The sequence below is a fragment of the Curcuma longa genome, chromosome 19 (assembly GCF_044706935.1).
Source record: "Curcuma longa cultivar G26 ecotype Majalengka, Jawa Barat chromosome 19, ITB_CL_G26_1.1, whole genome shotgun sequence".
NCBI classification, from domain to species: domain Eukaryota; kingdom Viridiplantae; phylum Streptophyta; class Magnoliopsida; order Zingiberales; family Zingiberaceae; genus Curcuma; species Curcuma longa.
In genome coordinates this window covers 7,698,235-7,718,713 of record NC_133879.1, presented here as the reverse complement: position 1 = coordinate 7,718,713, position 20,479 = coordinate 7,698,235, and the positions used below count along the sequence as shown (strand labels likewise).

At 33.8% G+C, this 20,479-nt stretch overlaps 1 protein-coding gene across 1 annotated transcript in view; it reads right to left on the bottom strand.

Moving 5' to 3' along the window:
• The window catches only part of LOC141812566 (ATP-dependent DNA helicase Q-like 3), a gene marked incomplete in the record, with an annotated part of 48,024 nt that overhangs the window by 17,802 nt on the left and 9,743 nt on the right, over nucleotides 1–20,479 (bottom strand). Inside the window, 6 exon segments of the mRNA XM_074700570.1 lie at nucleotides 10,018–10,114; nucleotides 12,954–13,106; nucleotides 13,422–13,510; nucleotides 14,158–14,241; nucleotides 14,393–14,427; nucleotides 14,519–14,659. Of these exon segments, the coding sequence (XP_074556671.1) occupies nucleotides 10,018–10,114; nucleotides 12,954–13,106; nucleotides 13,422–13,510; nucleotides 14,158–14,241; nucleotides 14,393–14,427; nucleotides 14,519–14,659 (599 nt within the window).

Below are 20,479 nucleotides of genomic sequence, written 5' to 3'. Positions count from 1 at the left end.
GAGGGTTCAGAGTCTTGGCCAGAAGCGATCACACTGTCGCAATCGCTCTATGCATAGTGATAGAGAGTCTTCGCACAAACCTCTCTCTCCCATCATACTCTCCAACCTGAGTTCATGAGCCAACTAGACTTCTTGCTTCGTCTTCTCAGTGCTCTTTCTCTCGGTATGCTTCACAAAATCCCTTGCTTTCCAGTCTATTCCGTAGTAATTTTGTCCGTCCCGTAGAGGTAGTGAATGTTGTTGCGGCTGCTGGTGGCTCACCCTTCCCATACTCTTTTATGAAGTCAATCCTTCAGTAAGATCTGCGACTCGGAGTAAGGGCTTCCGCTCGAGGTTCTGAGGTTGCAGGCCTAGGCACCATACCCATTGCCCCATTCTTCTTTTTATAAACCTTTTCTATGTATTGCTACGAGTCGTGTAATGGGCATTTTGTTCTTCTTTGACTTCTTCTAAACCATTCAGTCTTGGTACCCCTTTAAGTCAGTCTTATATTGAGTGAATGTGTATGAGGGCTCATTGCCGTCTGTCTTAGTAAGCCGTATGCTTCTTTCTTGCTTCCGTGAGCGAGTGCTTTTTTTCTCATTATAAGCCGTCGAAGTCTTACAATCGGTGACTACCTTACTTCTCTCTCCGGCTATTCCGTAGTCAAAGTAGTCAAGATTCTATGTCCGTTCACGTTCATCCATGAGAAACCTGAAATGTAAGCTCAAAATTAACTCTCAAAACGGATTCAATTAGCTTGGCGAATTGCTTTCATTTAGCCTGAAAGGAAGGGTCTCAGATCGAGCCCGGGTCTAGCACTACATATTCTTGCTGCTTGGCCCAATGCCTTAGAGTCATTCCGCTATCATTTGAAATGGTCTATGTCAGAGAAGGTGAAATACCCTATGAGATTTGTTAGTCCAGTCTTTAGAATTTGTGCATTTCTTTATGAGGGAAACTTGCCTATAGCCCTCTCATCTAAGGACTCAAACTTAGGAATATCTCGTCTATCCAGCTGCCTAATCCGATAAGCCTTCAAATGGTCAAAGGTGTTATCATAATCGTGGAAGCCTTTGCCCTTGCTTTAGTGAATTTCCCTCCTTACCCGACCCGAAGGGAGTTCTGTTCCTGGCCTCGGCTTAAGTGTTTAAGTGAAAGCGCGGTTACGGGTTTCCCTTTGTATCAGCATTGGCGATTGATTCTTCATCTTCTTCCTTCGCTCATCTCCCGTTGGTCGAGTGGCTTTCGCTCCTGGTGCTGCGACTATCACCGGTAAGTTGCGTCGGATCAACATCGGGATTAGAATCCACTGCAAAAGCAACTAAGTCAACGCCTATTTGCTCTGGATCTACTGGCCCGGACGCTTGAATCTATTCCACCGCAAACAACCTCATATACTACTGCAGGATCTTCCGCTGCTTCTGTTGTTATTGCTCCCGCCTGTCACTACGCCACCTCAGCAGCTGGGACTGGAACTGCGTCCGCATCTGGCACTCCCCAACCTTTTCTATCTATCTTTAGAAGTAGGGTAGGGCGAGTGTCTAAAGACCGGGTTCTCTCTCAGAATCAGGTTACAGGGCTGTTAAGCCATCGAGTCTTCTAGGGTTGATCGACCCCGTTTCAATAGGATTGGAACCTATACCAAAGGTTTAGAAGACCTCTGTCCTATGTATTCTTAAAGCATATTTTAGATTATTATAAAGAAGTATTAATAAATGGCATACTTGATTGTATAATCAGTGTTATAACATAGGTCCCTGTTCAGTGAAACCTCAAAATTATTAAATTGGTCCTTGGCAAAGATAGGCCTTATCGAGCCTTTTGGGGACAGAATAAAGGCTGGTAGAATAGGCTGCTAGCCTTCTGACTTTCCTGACCCACGGACAGAGAACAAGCTTAGTAAATAAGGCAAGGAGCACTTCCTTCTGTGGCATTTGTAACCTATTCAGATTTCCTTGCAGAAGCCCTTTTTTTCAACTTTCTTTCAGCTCTGTCAAAGAACCTAGGCTTCTTTCTCAAGGCGGGGTTCTTGCTTTAACTTGCTTTAATAAGTGACATCGAAATCAGCCCTAGAATTATAAATCCTTGGGAAAATTGTCCTAAATGCTACGCACCTTTATTAGGGTGCTTTGTTCGGGTTAGCCAATCAAGCCTTAAGGCACGATGTCAGTTCCTTCTGTCCATTCTTCCTATTCAAGATATCCAATGGCTAGTTCCTTTGCTTTGGAATAGCTATCGACAACGCAAGGAAGCACTTTTTAGGAGATTCTTTCAATAGACAGAGCTTAGTTGAGGGTCATCGGATTAGTCGTAAATAGCCCCTTTGGCTATTTCTCTCCCCAATATATATACAGGGGTAGCAGAGTTATATTATATACAGGCGGATTAGAACTTATATTATGAATGCAGGGCCTTTGGGGCTATTTATCTCCTTGGGAATTTATATTATAGTATGGCGGCCCTTATTTTTCCAAAGTGCAAAGGATGTTATATTTAAAAAGAATAAGAAAAAAAGAAACTAAGCCCCTCTCTGGTAAGCGGGTAGATGGCACCAACACCACCTCCTTTGGATCTCTCTTTGTTTCTCACATACCCTCTCCACAGCAGGTGCTAAAATTGCTCAGGATTGTTGCTCTGGTAAGTGGTGATTAAGCAATCTCTTCTCTAGTGTCCCTCCGATCTTGGATCCCACTGCCGATCTCTCTCTCATGCATACACATGTTCTCTATTTCTCGAGGCAAGCTTCACATCGTCATGTATATTTGACTTTCTGTGTTCTGCTGTGAAATTGGAATTTACTATCTTGGGTGATAGTGTAGTGTTCAGACTGGTGATGTTTTCTCTTAAGTTTCGATAAGGTTGGGTAAAGTTGATTACCTCTATGTCAATTCAATTGTGATCCTTGAGGAGGTCATAATGGGTTTTGGCTGGTTGGCTGCCTAATAGACCGTGTTCTTGACCCTAAACTTGCTTGGGATTGAGGGGCTTTCTGTTTATTGAGGGTTCGACATTCTTGTAAATGGACTTTGTTGCTGATAGGGTTAATTGGAAATTTAGTCTATCTTATTTTAGTTTATCTCAGACCAGGTGGCTTGGGTGGGTAACTTCTGTAATATTGCTATTTTCCTTGTTCTGTTCTTCTAATCTCAGTAAACTTTCCACCTTGTATGCATGTTTTCCATCTTGTATGCAAGCTACTGGACTTCACAGATCGGTTATTGGTTTGGCTTCTTGTTGCAACAGCGATTTTTATTGAGGTTCATCAACCCAATGTCAATTGGTGACTATCCATCCATCTCCTCTCTAGTTCAGTTTTTGGTATGTGGTGGTGTTATTAAACTTAACCTTGTTGAAGGAGGGGCAAGTTGGTTACCAACGTTGGAGTGTTAGTTATGCATCTTTAGTTATATTAGTTTGCAACTTGGAGCAAGTTGGTTATCAACTTTGGAGTGTTAGTTTGCAACTACTGCCTTTTGATCTAGTGATGCTCGAGCTATTATGCTTGTAGTTAAAGGCAGCAAATCCATGAGCATTTTAGTAGCCTTTTTGTATATTGCAAATGCTCAACTTTCTTTGATAAGTTTGCTTCTGTTAATTGGGTTGTCGCTTTAATAGCTTTTGTTGCATGTGTTCTCAATGTCTCTCTAACTTAACTGATTTTTGTATGAGCTTAACTTAGAAAAGTGGTTATAAGGTTTCTAAAACTTTCCTTAATGATGAGGATCACCAATCTTCCCATAGATGTTGGGATCTATGATTCACAAGCATTAAGGAATATGATTGGTTTGCCCTTCTTAATGTTAAGCAAAAGCAAGGAAAGCTTCCTTATTATGAAAGACTTGAAATTTTGCAAGGCATAGAGTCATAATGAATAATTTTTCTCATTCACATAAAAAATCTTGCATTTAGTTGTGAGAAGAGCATAGAGTTATTTGAGTTGATTGTTGGAGATGTAAATGTTCAAAGCGCAGTTTAAAATTTCATACTGTCGGGCGAAACAGATGGAATTTAGTATTCCGTCCACCATCCGGCACTACATCACAGGCCACCGCAGGATCACGATGATCTCTACGAGGGCGCGGAGGCACATTTTTTTCCTTTTTAAAAAAATATTTTTTTTTTTTTTTTATTTTAAATTTTTTTAATATTTAGATTAAAATTTTTATTTTTAATTAATATATTTTATATTTAAAAAATATCAAAATAATATCGACATGGCACGATATATTACCGAAACCATATCGTTTCGATCATAAATGCTTCAAAGTGTGTTTTTTTTTTTTTTTTGCTTGTTTCATTCCATAAATCTTGTGAATATAAAATTTACGAAATTAATGATCGAAAATTTTGAAAAGGAGAATATCAAACGTGTTATTTAATTATGAAATGGGAATTTGATAAATATATTATGGGATTAAACAAAGAAAAAAATTGGTTTCTCCTTTCCTATTTCACATGGCTTCTTTCATTTATTCATGTAGATGATACACGAGAGATTATTTTTTGAAAGTTACTCTTTACTACATTCGTTGCTAGCTTGTTCCCAATATTATTTGATTGTCAAATACACCTTTCACATGAAAATTATTTTTGCAATAACTATGAAAATTGAAGCAACTAAAAGAGACAAAAGAATATATTATCATAGATGATTAGAGATAACAAGCTAATGTGAATATGATAAAATTAAATGTTCAACTAAACAATTGATATATACTCATATAATTGAAACTTGCACTTGGCTCCGAAGGATCTCTGGGTCCATTGATGCGTTATGTGGGATTTTGGCTCATTTCTTATTAGGTGGATTATGGTCATTCACCCTTCTATGTAAGATACATTTTTTCTTTTATGAGGTTGATAACGAATCACTCACCTTTCTATATATGATACTTCCTTTATCGAGTGGTTTATAAGTTGTTCACCCTATATACGTATGTACATATTTTTATTGAGTGGATTGTGGAGTGTTCACTTCTATGTATCATGCATCTTTTATTGGGAGAATTGCATGTTTTCGCCATTTATATAATAGATATTGATTCTAGGATGAAATAAAAAGGAATAATGTATAAGAGCATACAAGATAAAAATGTTGAAACCATCTAATAGAAATTAAAGAGTAATAATGAAAAATGAATGATTAATTGATGTTGCTAGATATTTAGCCTTGGATTTATATGGCACTTGTGACATCTTCTTAGGCATATGCATTTAATTTAGTTAGTTATTTTGTTATATTTTGTTATTATAGTTAACACACAACAAGCAAAATAATGGGTGGAATAATGAACCTGAATGGATTGATAAATTATATTTGATTAGATATATATTAGTCATTACTATCAATTTACAGATTTCTTTAATATATTTAAATACCATGGGCATCTTCCCACATGTTACCTGCTATGTGATTGTTTAATTTAATACATAGGTATATAAAAATTAATACCTTTTGTGTAACATTGTAATATAGGGAAAGAAAAGGGAATATAAACATAGTCAAAGAAATGTATTAAATCAAAATTCTGGAATTACTAAAAAACAGCTGACGAGATATCTTTAATAATAATCAACATTGTACATATTCAATTTAGCAAGTATTATTAAGAAGAAAAAAAGAAATTATAAGTACTCTAGAATCACAAGATTCAAGATGGTGTAAGGTTCAAAATCTCGAGTCACGACGGAATTTTAAAGTTTGATTGGAACAATATTATTGTTGTACTGTGTCTCTATTTTGACGTACAACACCGATGGAGAATTGATGGGGAAGGAGATAAAAAAGGAAGAAGAAAACTACCTACCTAACATCCGATTTTATGTGTCATTACAAACATTATTTCAATTCATCTCATCTTGACGTGATTTATAGCTTGTTAAGGGCGTGAACGTTAATATAACATGATACTCATCAATATGATTGACATGGCATATATTAGAATAGCTATACCAAGTACCGTCAAATTTTGACAATTTATCGGAATGATATCTTTCGACCATGCAACCCAACATTTAATAAAATATAAACCATGAGATGGCATATATGAGTATTATAGAATAGCAAACATAGGTTTTGGGAAGACCTTATCTAGTACCAAAAAAAAAAAACCGACGAATAAAATCTTAATAGATCTAAATGAGCACGTAAAAGTAAAAAATGTGAAATATAATAAGGTGGATGAGGGCGGGGGCCATGGTTTTGGATCAAGAAATGAAGAAGGAAAAATGATATTGGATTTTGCAATTACATATGAACTTAAAATAACTAATATGGTTTTCAAGAAGAGAGAAGAATATCTGATTATGTAGAAAAGTGAGAGCAATAAATCATAAATTGAAATAGAGATATTTAAAAATTTGTAAAAATTATAAGGTCGTCCCTGAAAAAAACTTAACCACCCAACATATGTTAATAGTGTTAGATACGCGCCTCAAGCATAGTATCAATAGAAAGAAAACGTACATGACTCTAAGGATGAAGTGGTGGGAGTTAAAAAGATATAAAGTAAAGTATCTTTAAGGAGAGAATAGGACCACAAGTATTATGAGAAAAACATAGTGACTCAACTACAACATGGAATAAAATGACATCAAATTTGAAAACACTAACCACGAGCATACTCAATAAGTCAAAAGGACGAACACGACCAAAAAAGAATCTTAGTAGTGGAATGAAAAAGTACCAGAAAAAGTGGTGAAAAAACAAAGAGTCTATAAATTATTGTACGCTTGTAAGAATGAAAAAACCTTTAAAGAGAATGTGGTAGGCAAGAAAGAAGCTAAGAAAGAATGAGTGAGGCCAAGAAAATAGCTTTTGAACACTTGTATCAACGGCTTAATACAAAAAAAAAGAAAAAAGAGATATTTATAGAATAGTTAAAGCGAGAGAGAGAGAAATAACAGATCTTACTTATGATGCATTGGAGATGAATCAAATAAGCTACTGAAGGATGAAGAAATAAAGAAGCAATAAAAGATATATTTTTATCAATTTTTTAATGACAATCCAATAAGCTACTAGTGAAGGATGAGGAAATAAAGAAGCGATGAAAAATATATTTTTATCAACTTTTTAATGACGGTTTAGATAATCAACTTAGTTTAGAAACTTAAGTTAATAGTCAAAGAAGGATATAAATTTAAACGTCTATCAAAGAATTCAAACTTCGGAAGTAAAACATACATTAAATGGGATGCAAATAGAAAAACAATTGGATCGAATAATATTCCAATAGAAGTATAAAAATGTTTAAGGAAGCAAAGCATTGAATGGCTTAGAAATTATTCAACCTGATATTGAAAACGAAAACAATAGACGGTAAATACTCTAGTATCCTATATAAAAAAAAGAGACGTACAAAATTATACGAACTATAAGGGCATTAAACTAATAGGTTCTACCATGAAACTAGAGAAAAAAGTAATATAAAAAGATTAAGTAGACCAAAGTGACCTAAAATCAATTTTCATTCATGGATTAACGATAGAAGTTATACATCTTAGATAATTGATTGAAAAGCATCGAGAAAAGAAGTAAGAATTACACATTGTATTTCATTGACCTCAAAAATACTTATAATGAGGATGTAGACAGATTAACTAATGTTTTTCCTTATAAGTTACATCAAGAATAAGCTCTAAATACGTACCTTTTACATTAGTTATTGATAAACTCACTGGACACATCACATGAAGTAATGTTAAATTTGAATCTTGGCGAGAAATATTGAAAGTAAAAGGTTTTATGTTTAATAGAATAAACATAGAATATATGAAAGTTTAGTAGCATCAGACGTAGCACAACAGTTATTAAGTTAAAAGACAATGAGTTATCTGTAATTGAGAGCTATAAATATCAAAAATCATTTTTGTAAAAAGATAGAGGGGTTGATAGAGATGTTTTACATAGGATACAAGCAAAATAGTCGAAATGGAGGAAGGCATCAAATATTTTTTATGATCGTAAGGTTTCTCTAAAGCTTAAAGGGATGCTTTACAAAACAACGATTAAACATGTTATGTTATATAAAGTTAAATATTATACTATGTAGCGAACACACGAGTAAAAGATGAAATTTACAAAGATGAGGATATTAAAGTGGACATACAGGCATACGAGGATAGACCAAAAAAGAAATGAGAATATTAAAGAGAAAATCAGAGTTGTGCTTATTGAAGGAAAACTCTTAGGGACTCATTTAAGATGGTATGTATGTGTACTTAGACGTTCAATAAATGTCTCGTGATGTGGGAGTATGACAAATACACACATTAATAGAAGAAGAGAAAAATCAAAGAAAACTTAATTAACAACGATAAAATAAGATGAAATTCATTTAAATATAGATAAGGATATAATAGGAATCAAGCACAATGGTGTAGAAGAATCCATATAGCTAACCCTACTTAGTAGAATAAAGGTTTGGCACTGATAGTTATTGTATGGTGTATATAAGTAAATAATGAATCTAAACTATCCTCCTATGTTTTTTTAACACATACGCCCACTAATTTAGAGTGGGAATTCCAAATATGGCATTTAAATCAAACTAATTATACAAGGTTGTGTCGCATGTTATCACTATGGCCAACCGCCAAGGATAAAAATCCATGGAGATAACTAGATCTAGATTTGAGATATGTCGGGAAGGTTGGCCAGGACATGTAATATGTTTCTTCTCGATGAATATCAATTATCATCAAACTGTTGGCATGGATTAAAATAGCAGTGTCTCTAACGAAACCGGTATAGTAACCAACTGCCAGTGCTCTGCAACTAGATAGACCTAATAAGAGTATGTTAAATCACCAAGAAATCTTAGTTATTTCATAACAAAAGGAGCTTCACTGAATTTCATTAGAAGGGAGTGGAAGGGGACTGAAAGGTGTAAAGGAGGGTAAAAATGTTTTGAAATCTGAATATTTAAAGCATACCAGCAATGCTGGTTGCGTAAGTGGGTAGGTTCAATTAATTGAACTAGATGTTCGGAATGATACAGTGTACCATATTGTACCGTGCCAGTATAGTTTCAGTATTTTTAAAATATAAAATATATTAATTAAAATAAAAAATTTAATCTAAATATTTAAAATAAAAAATATAATATTTTTAAAAAATAATAAGATAATTTTATGGATTTTAATAAAGTCTATTTAAATTATCTCCAACTATAGCTAGGAATTGATTATTAATCTGATTAAACCCTAAGTTTTAAAATCGAAAAAAATCAAAAAATCGCGAGTCCGCGACCATTGTGGACGCGAGCGATGGGGGGCACGCGCTGCCCGCACGGGCAGGCACTGCCGGGCTCGAGCAACGCCTCCGATGGCATCGCCGGGCTCGAGCGGCGCCTCCGGCGGCGTCGCCGAGGCCGCGCACGCCTAGATCCAGTGGAGTCTCCCGGCCGGAATTCATGTGCCGCTAATGCCGGTGCCGATCTGTCGACGGAATGAGATTTTTCGCCGGTATCGCACGATACGGCTCGAGATTTTATCCCAAGTTCCACCTATATATTTTATAACATCATACATATTTACATATTGGTCTGCACCATAGATATTTACAAAGAGATTCTCAACAGTTACTAACTAAATAATTGGTGTGAAAGTAAATGTAGAATTGAGCTGACTTAGAAAATAAAGTGTCTATGCTGACAAGCATAACTTATGCACTAATCAGAGTCATACCCACAGCTGACCATCATCTCAAGTAATTTATTAAACACAAAGGTTTAGTATAAAATAAACACAAGTGAATAACAATAATCTGACAACTTAGTGCATTGGTTGACACTGCTAATATGAGTAACATACTTTATTGAAAGATGCATCATATTTGAGGAATTTCTTATGTGCAAACATGAGACATGCTTCAAGACCATTAATCACATGTTAACTAAGACAAGTGATACTCTAAATAACTGAAATCTACAAGTAGAATAATTAGTAATTTACCAATCGATTCACATAAAGGAATGAATGAAGCAAGAAGAAATCATACAGATTCATGATATTGATTATGAAAAGACATACCCAAAAGCTACTGTTGCAACAACAACCTGAACTTTGGAAGATAACCAGTCACCCAATACACTAGTACGCAATTCGCTACTCAAACCAGCATGGTAAACTATACAAACAAAAAGAGAAATAAGAAACTGTTAATGACAGCCATAGTTTTCAATACTTCCATCTTAGCTATTTTATTGTCTTTCAAGTATTGTTAGGGATCTAGATACAAAAGACCAATAGCACCTCTGCTTAGGTTACTTGTCACCAGAACATGTGAATTTTTTATCTTTCAAATGTATTCCTATTTTGCATTATGAGGCTTGCAAGTTAGGTAACTATTAATGTGTTACATTTTATTTGAGGACAAGATAAATAGAGCACTTTTGCTTTTTATTCACTATGATACGTGGGATCTGACTATATTTTCTACTACATTTGTAGTCATCAGTGATTTAGAAAATTGAACACTTACACAAATTAAATTGGTGAAAAATACATGCATCAATGTACCCGGGTTTTGTTGTTATTGCTCGTGATGTACTAACAATTCTCATGTGTACAGTAGGACTTATTTTAGTGAAGATAACTAAGCTTGGACAAGAAGAGGAGTCACTTGAACAAATGCATTAAAGATGTGTGTATGTTTGAAGGATTGCCTAGATGCAAAAGAGCATCTACAAGATCAACGTGGGATCTCAACATCAAACTTGGATCTAAGCGATACTGTAGGGATCTTATGCGAAAAATAAAAATAAACGCAGTGGAACAAAATCGATCTCTCCAGAGATCCATGCGAATGCAATATACATGTTTGATCAAGTTGTCACCTCTGTTGCGTGAACGGAACAATCCCATCTCAGCACGATCAAAATGGCCACGCCTCTTCGATATCCACATAAACACATCCTTCATTCGTCGTACGAACTTAGCCTTCGGAGAAGAACCACCTTCGTTGTACTAGCAACTTGGATGGTTTAGCCAAGAGGAGAAAAGAGAAGACTAGAAGTAAGCATCCACTATATGCATAAAAAATGACCTTTTGTACTCATCCATAAATACAAAAGGTCATCCAATGAATACAAAGGATTATCCAATGAATACCAATGAATACAAAAGGTCATCCAATGAATACAAAGGATCATCTAATGAATACAAAAGATTTTTGCCTTTTGCTCTCCTTTTCATCAATGTTCCATTAATCTCTATTAATGGACATTAATCCTCTTTAGTAATTGAGTTTAATTCTAATTCGGATTAGACTCAATCGAATAATCTAATAGTTGAATTCATTTAAGTCTAACTCAAATTAGACCTAACCCTATAATCTTAAAATCCATCATATTTTAGTCAAACAAACTAAAATAAACTCATCTTCAAATCAACATATTCTTTGTGTGTGACCCAATAGGTTCTCAAAACATTGACAATGTGTCTAAAACAACATTTTAGATACATGAGCAATGAGTGTCATCTAGCAATGCATCATTGCCACTCAAGTGATGAAAATGTCGAGATCCGACCTAACCTTTTTGTGTCTATTATTTTGTATAACTTGGTTCTTCTATCCTCAACATCTTATCAATCTTTGTATTTCTTGATCTCCAAGTAGACTCACTCAATCAAATGAACTTAATATCTCATATTGACTTATTCGAGCATGACCATGCATTTTAGTAGTCCTACTTAATCAAGGAATCTACAGATATCACTTCCGTCCTATGGAAGGGATAAATTTTATCTACATCACTCACATCCCTTCGCATAACTTATTGCATACCCAGTGATCGACTTTATAGTTCACCTTGTTACAGGTGATGTTAACCGATACTAAAGTACACAACTCCTTATATAGGGAACCGTAGTGACTTCAGATCTAAAGACTATTTATATTAATAGTCACTATGAGAATGTTTATAACACTCATATACGATCCATAAAACATTCTCATGGTAGGCCAATTCAGTGCATATTCTCTAATATATACTCATATGTCAACTTGATATTTTATATCCATGACTTGAGAGATTAAGTCATCAGTTGACCTACATGTTAGTTTCAACGCATTAATATTACTCTTGTATATTAAAACTTGACTAGGAATAGTTAAAAGTAGTATTCTACATATATCTACAACCTCCCACTATCAATTAAACCAATTAATATGTTATAAACTAGAACCTACTACCCTATGATATTATTATACTTATTCATCTAGCATAGATCTGAACTAAATATAATAACCATAAACTTTATTTTTTATTAATGAAATATGATACAAAAATTTCCTTGTTAATCATCTCATAATTGGCTCTAAGAGCTAACACTAACAGCGATACAACCTCCAACTCATCCACCTTGTCACGGTCTGGTAAGTATAAGATAGAACTATATTGATACGGTTATATTTACAAGCATGCAAGTGCTTCAGATAATAGCATCACTATACTTATATTGATGGGACCAATCACATTGAGTAGTCAAACAAAGTTATTGCTTATTACAATGTTAAGAATGTAAAGGCTCATCTAATTTGTGAGACATGGATGCACACACTCATATGGGCTTAAGGCTCAGTTATAAACTATCTATAACCATGTGCTAACATAACCAAGTCATTTATGTTTCCAACAATTCAATATTTTACGATAAAAAAAACATATTGGAGTTTATTATAATTTACTAGAGTTATGGTAACTAAGAAATCTCCATCCTTAGAACACATAATAAATTTCCTACTTTGAGCTTCAAGTAAGCATAATTGTATTTAAGTCTTAGATTGAGGAAGAGGTGTTTTAATATTTTTATAATCCTACATGGATTATTAGATTTGTCACATATACTAGATTATTAAATCTGTCATGTATATTGCTATTGTTATACTAGATTAGGTGCCTTTTAGTGCTTACAATTATCGTAATGGAATTGAATGCTGAGCATTTTAAACCCAAGAGACATACCTGCTGACAAAATGCCATTCTTTGACAGGTAAGCTGATATGTCATCGCAGGAGGCACGCTCAAGACAATAAATAATTGAGCAAGCATTTTGGTTAGACTTCAATAAATTAGAGAGATCGGCATAGGGATCATCCAGGAGGTCTTTATATCGAACTGCAATGATAAAACATGAATGATATAAACCTCCGACAAAAGAAAATGAATGCATTTCACTCTTTATTTTTGCTCAGAAAAAAATAACAGAAAAGGAATTAGAAAATTTTAAGATACGATGTCTAAGAAGATTTGTAACTGTAAAACAATTTCACATTGAGATGGCTTCCTTTGACAAGTATCATTTAAGCACAAAGTATCATAAGCTAGTAGAAAATGTTTAATAACTAACAAAGAAAACAAAATCAATTAAAAAACAAAAATTAAGGTAAATTTAGCATGCTTCTCAGTTTTGTTCTCACCATATGATATTACCTTCATAGAAAATATTAGGTCGATTAAATGAAGCCCTTAGAACTAATGGTTGTCGAAGGCATAATGATTCTATTACGTCCTTCTCAACTCTGTATCACAGCAAAACTTGAAGTTAATACTACCAAAATATTTCAATTATGAACAATCAATAAATTTCAACATAAATATTCCCCAAAATTAACAATCAAGTACAAACTAAGACTATTTAGTCATTTGAAAAATCAAGAGTCCCTATTTTCAATAATATTTATAACAAATGCTTGTTCCATATATGCATCTCAAAGTAAAAGTTTAAGTAAAATAAAGACGTTACATATCTATAAAATTTAATATATCAAATAGTTAGTAATAGGAAGTAAATTCAAAATCTCAAAACATGTCGGAGTTTCAAATTTAACTAGAATCATATTATTTCAATAGCATGCCAGCATTTCAATGTATAGTGTCAGTGGCGAACTGATAAACTTTATCTCATCTAGAATAGTATAATTTTGATATTGTATTATTCAGACATAAGTTACAAAAAGAATAACAAAACAAAAGCATAATCCTAGTTTTCCATGAAACAAACAAAGCGCTATCTTACTTTTAACATACATAGGTAAGGTATTCTTTGCCTTGGAAATAAAAAAGAATCATTGAAAAATAATAAAACAAAACAAAAGACGTAGATATATTGTACAAATTAAAATGTTACTGGTGGGAATTTCTCCTTAGAAGTTAGAATTTAACTCACTGTGAAACAGCTGTAGCAGTTAAAGCTAGAATTGGGACACCTGGAAGGTGTATCCTTAGTGAAGATAGCTTGCGATAGCTAGGCCTGCATGCAAGAACATATGTTGAATGTGTTGATAGGCTAATAGGTCTCAAGCATAAAAATACTATTCCTCTATTCACAACCTGATCCTTATTTTGTAAAATACTGAGGCCATTGACTATACAATATCCATATTGAAACCTTTGTTGCTAACCTGAAATCATGGCCCCATGATGAAATGCAATGAGCCTATAAACACAGAGTGGACTATTAGGATCACAAACAACAATTAGAAGCAGGCAAAATATTCCTGCTTGAATGAAATCTATTGTGCCTGAACCTCATCAACTGCTACAAGACTCAATAGGCCTCTTTCATAAAGCTTTTTAAGCTTAGTCATGAATCCAACTGTTGCAACCAACTCTGGAGTCACATACAGTAATCTGACAGATGGCTTTCCAGAATTCAGGTCCTCATGAATCTGAGAAAACAAATTACAAAGATAAAATAAATTAACAAGAATGGCTGGTTTTCTCATATTCTTTTCTGTTAGCATATAAGTTCTTCCCTTACAAGTCAAATATAAGAGCCAGATAATCTACTTTTATTTCAAATGGTAATTAGAAGAAACATGAATTTTAAATTACTAATTACCACAATGACTTACCAAATTGCCATATCAACAGAAGATAACAAACATGTAATTGTCCTAGGATAGGAACACGATAAATTGATACAAAAGTAAATCTAACTCCTATGACTAGTATGAAAGTGTAATGCCATGCAACATGCATGTTCTACTTTGAGATCATTCCAAGAAGACAGCAAAAGTGAAATCTATTCTAGCCCTACATCAAAAGAAAAAAAAGGAAATAGAAAGAAAAGAGGATATCTTGCCAAAAATGAGCACATTCACTAATTTATATTCGGTAAATCAACAAAACAAGTTGTTAAAACTATTCATATGAAGAAGAAAGTGCTTTTCACATCTAGTAAATGTTTGTAAATGGAGGGAAGTATTAAGAGACGAGGGAAATGGAAGCTGGTTAACAGGGAACCCGACCCATAAGTTGGTCTCTCCATTCCCAAAAAAGTGGCTGTTGGAGCACCCAACAAGTACCAATCCCCTGCGAATTGAGAAACTCACCTCAAACTATCCTATTGTGTATAAGAATCCTCACAATGACACAAGTCCAAAATGTTAAAATTTGAAGTTAGGTTGGTGTTCATTGTTCTGTCTTTGGAAAGATCAACTTGGTAACAATTTGAACAAAGTTTCTTGATATGATACAGTCCAATTTTTCATGCTGTGGTCTAGTTTTACATGAATTCAACTTTAGTCTTAATATTTTTAGTTACTATTTCAAAAGAACTTAAACTGTATTGCTTACACTAAGTCTTAGAAACCAGGATAATGCTAGGTTTGTAAAAAGAGATCCCAATCCCCTTGTTTAATCAGCTCCAATTTTAGTTTGATTCCTCTACTAGTTTTCCTCTCTTGCAAAATCACCAATTGCAGTATGCAATCCTATTAGATTCGTCATTGACACAAGGATTTATCTTCATCATAGTGGTGTTGCATCAAGTGGTATCAGAACCTAACCACATCCCAACATAGAATCCTTTTTCTGGACTTCATCATCCTCCATTACACAAAGGAGCTCAAAAATCTCCTTTCCAATAGCCATCTTATTCTGATGGACAATTAGATCTATATATCTCTTGATTGGTTAGTTGGCATGAAGATTAGTTCAACATGCATGATATGATCATCAATGCCAAGAAGTGTGATCTGCTGAGAAATTTTAGTGATGCGTTCAAATAGAATAAGAAGAACAACAATAACCAAACTTTTATCCTACTAAGTACAATCAATTATAAATATCCTCCTATGTAATTGGGCTCGATCCCCTACTATATCTTCATTTATATTTAAAATTTATCTTATTTTATTGTTACTAAATATTTTTTAGTCTCCCTCTTTCTCTATTTATCATGCTCTCCCATCGCCTAACTAAAACATTTATTGGATGCCTAAATACATATTCATACAATTTTAAATGCGTCTCTCAGAGTTTTCCTTCAATAAGTGCAATCTCGACTTGCTTTCTAATGTTCTTGTTTCTTATCATATTCATCCTTGTATGTCCGCACATCCACCTTAACATCCATCTCTACGACTCTAACCTTTTGCATGTGTATTCACTTCATAAACCAACATTCAACTTTATATAACATAGAAAATCTAATCGTCATTCTAAAACACTTCCCTTTAAATTTTAAAAGTACCTTATTATCATAAAGAACACCTAATGTCTTCCTCCATCTCAACTATATTGATGCAATCAGCCTGTAGAGTTTTGATATTTGACAATACACCTATGTCTAGTCAATTTGACCAAGAGTTGATCCAAATAAGACCTAATATTTGAAAGTGAGTTAACTCTAGTTAGGTCAAGATTGACCAAATGACTAGCAAAAAGAAGTCTAGTCAAGTCAAAGGTTGACTCGGATGACTAGCAAGGGAAAATTCTAACTATAGGTTAGGTAAGGAAAATCCTAACTAGAGGTTAGGCAAGGGTGAATAGTCTATCGAGTGACTAGTAAGTCTAAGCAGGTCAAGGTGATTGGATGTCTAACAAGGGCATGTCCAAGTGGGTCAAGGGAACCGGAGACTTAGCAAAGAAAAATTCCTAAGGGGGTGACCTTAAGTGGTGAGACAAACCTAGTAGGTCAGATAGACTTACAGAGTTAGGTTTGTGATCCTAGGGAAGTGAACTCTAGGTGGTGAAAATCTTAGAGGAACTCCAAACAAGAGGTAAATCTAATAGGTCATATATATAGGATGAGGCTTAGGTAAGCCTAGTAAGTTAGGTAGACTTACAGGATTAGACTAGGTTATCGGTTTGTATGTGTATGCCTGTCTTGCAAGAACTTAGAGCTGGAAGCAAGACTGAGAAAGCAAACAAATGCAAATCAGATGCATCCGGAGCAAGTCCGAAGTGAACCAAGCTTGACTTGGGTCGAACCGAATCCAAGAAGGATCAATAGACCAATCGAGGTTTGGTTGACTGAGTTTGGGTTCGGACCTAGATCGATGACGTGGCACCTGGATCGGTAGACAGATGCCAAAGATCGATAGACCGATAAACTTGATAAAATGAAATTGTGAATCACGAAGAGCTTGAACTTTTGGATCAAGTTTTATCCAAGATCGATATACCGATAAGACTTATTGGTAGACCGAAAAATCCTTATAAAAGAAGGCTTTGAGAACATAATTGAACATCAATCTCTCAACTACTACTACATTGTGCACGAAGGAAAAGAAACGAAACTCTACTCATGTGACCGGGAAAGCCTAGGAGGAGTGCTAGACGCTCAAGGCTTCCAAACTGACCATCGACTATTTAGCTTGCTTGTATTATTACATGCTATGCTTTATCTTTCATATTTGAGCATGTAATTAAAATTGTAAAAGGTTTCTCTGCCTACAGAAAAATTTCAGAAAGGAGATTCGCTAGTGGACGGATGTCTCCCGTACATAGGCCTCGGAATACCAACCCTGAGGAATTAGGAACTAAATAAAAAACCTCGAGTTGTTCTTTGCTTTGTTTATTTATATTCCGCTGCAAGTACTAACGCTCTTAATAGAATGAACGAAAGGCGAAGCAACAGAAAAGTGAACGATTGATATTCACCCCCCTATCGATCTCACCGGTCCTACAAACCATCCTCTCTATTAACCCCATAATCTTCTAATAAAAATGATCCTAAATACTCAAAACTTTCAATAATAGGTAACAAAATGATCCTAAATTTAAATTCCATATATTCTATCTTTACTCTACTAAGTCAAAAACTTTTAACTTCTAATGTCTCCCATCAAGATTCGAGTTTAGTATTTACTTCTTCACGTGTCTCATCGACCAAAATAATGTTATCTGCAAGCAACATAATCATGATAGCGTGTTTTAGATGTATCCAGTAAACTCACCCATAACTAGTGTAAAAAAATATGGACTTATAGTTGATCTTTAATGTAACCATATTTTTATACGAAATGGTTCAGCTAAACTGCCAAGAGTCATCACTAATGTAATTATATTATTAAACATATCCTTAATTATTCTAATATATACACACTATACACTAACACCTTTTTTTTAAAATTCTCCATATAATTTTTGTCGACATTGTCATAAGCTTTTTCGATGTCAATGAATATCATGTGTAAGTCTTGCTTCTTTTCCTAAATGTTTTTTAATCGGTTGTCTGAAAAAATGCATAGCTTATACCGTTAACTTTTCAAGCACTAATCCAAATTAATTTTTGATCACCTTGGTCTCCTTAATCATTTTTCTATTACTCTTTCATAAGATTTCATAGTATGGCTTATTAGCTTAATGCCTTTATAATTCGTACAATTTTATGCACCTTCTTTGTTTTTATATAGGAAGCTAAAGTACTTAGCCACTATTGATAGACATTTTCTCGTTTTCAAGTTGAATAACTTATAAATCATTCAATACTATGTTTCCTTAAACACTTTCATACCTCTATTAAAATATCATTTAGTCTAATTGTTTTCCCAATTTACATTTCATTTAATACATGTTCCACTTCTAAAGTTTCGAATTCTCCGATAAAAAATTAAATTTGTATACTCTTCTAACCTAATTAAGGTTTTTAACTAAATCACCTTAACCTTCATTAAAAAATTAATGAAAATACATCTTCCATCGCTCCTTTATTTCCTCATTCTTCACTAATGCATCTTATTTGAGTAACATACATTGTTTTCCTCTCTTTCACAATTACTATTTTATAAATATCTCTTTCCTTTTTTATCAAATTGTTAATAAAAATTTCATTCTTGACTTCACTCATTGCTTTTTTAGCCCTTTTCTTGGCTACTACATACTTTTTAAGTTTTCTTCGTTCTTACAAGTGTACAATTATTTATTGATTGTTCATTTTTACACCACTTTCTTTTATACTTTCTCATCCTATATCGTAGTTGCGTTACGATGTATTTCTCATAATACTTGTGCTACTACCCTCTCCATAAAGACACTTTATTTTCTCCTTTAACTTCGACCACTTAATCCTAGGAGTCGTGCATGTTTTCCTTCTACTCATATTATACTTGAGGCGTGTAACTAACACCAATAACGTATATTAGGTAGTTAAGTTTTCTCCAAGAATAATCTTACCATCTTTACAAAAAAAAATTATCTCTTCCTAACCATAAGAAAAGTAATTTGCAATTAATTATTCACTTTTGACCATAAACATGTTAGTCTTTTCTTGAAAAATGTATTACTATTATAAGTTAATATATTATCACGAAATCTAATATAACTATTCCTTCTTCATTTCTTGATCCAAAATCATAGCCCCTGTGCACCCTATCATATTCCTCATTTTTTTACTCTATATATCTATTTAAATCTCCTCCTATTAAAATCATCTCATTTATTAAAAAAATTTATACTATCTCATCTACCAGAAATATTTTTTGTCTTCATCTAATCCTACTTAAGGTATATATATGTTTATTACATTAATAATTTCTTTTGTTATCACTATTTTGAGAGTTAAAATCTTATCTACCTTCCTAATTAATCCTACTACTGCGTCCTTTAACAAACTATCTACAAAAATAATTTTTACATTTCTTATTTTTCCCATTTATCAAAACTTAAAACCTGAGTTCTATATTATTTTTGCCTTCTCTATCGATTTTGTCTTTTGTAAGCACAAAACATTAATTCTTCTTTTAATCATCGTATCAACTATCTCTATTGTTTTGCTGATGAGTATTCATACATTTCATATTCCAAATCTAATACAACCAATATTTCTATAATGTCTACTCATATACAACTTAGGGTGTGAAAACTCTTGTACATTTAACAATACACTCAAGTTCTCATATAGAATAGTGGTCCTTGCCAAGATGTTACAATCGAACTCTATAACGCGTTCCTTTTGAGGAACAATCTAACATTAGCATAATGGTTTAACGAATCCATACATAACATTTGCCTTTATTTAACATTAATTAGCAACATAACGCAACCCTCCTTTATTTAGCTTGGGAGTAGCCATGGCAGAGTTTATTCGCCATGGGTAGAGTCGTTCAAATAGAATGAGAGCCATAGCAAAGTTTATTCGCCATGGATAGTGTTGTTCAAATAGAATGAGAACAAGTACAAAAAAACACCTATCAAATATTAGTCTGAAATGAGACATTGCCTTAACGAGGGATGTGCGCACATAACTTCATCAATCAACT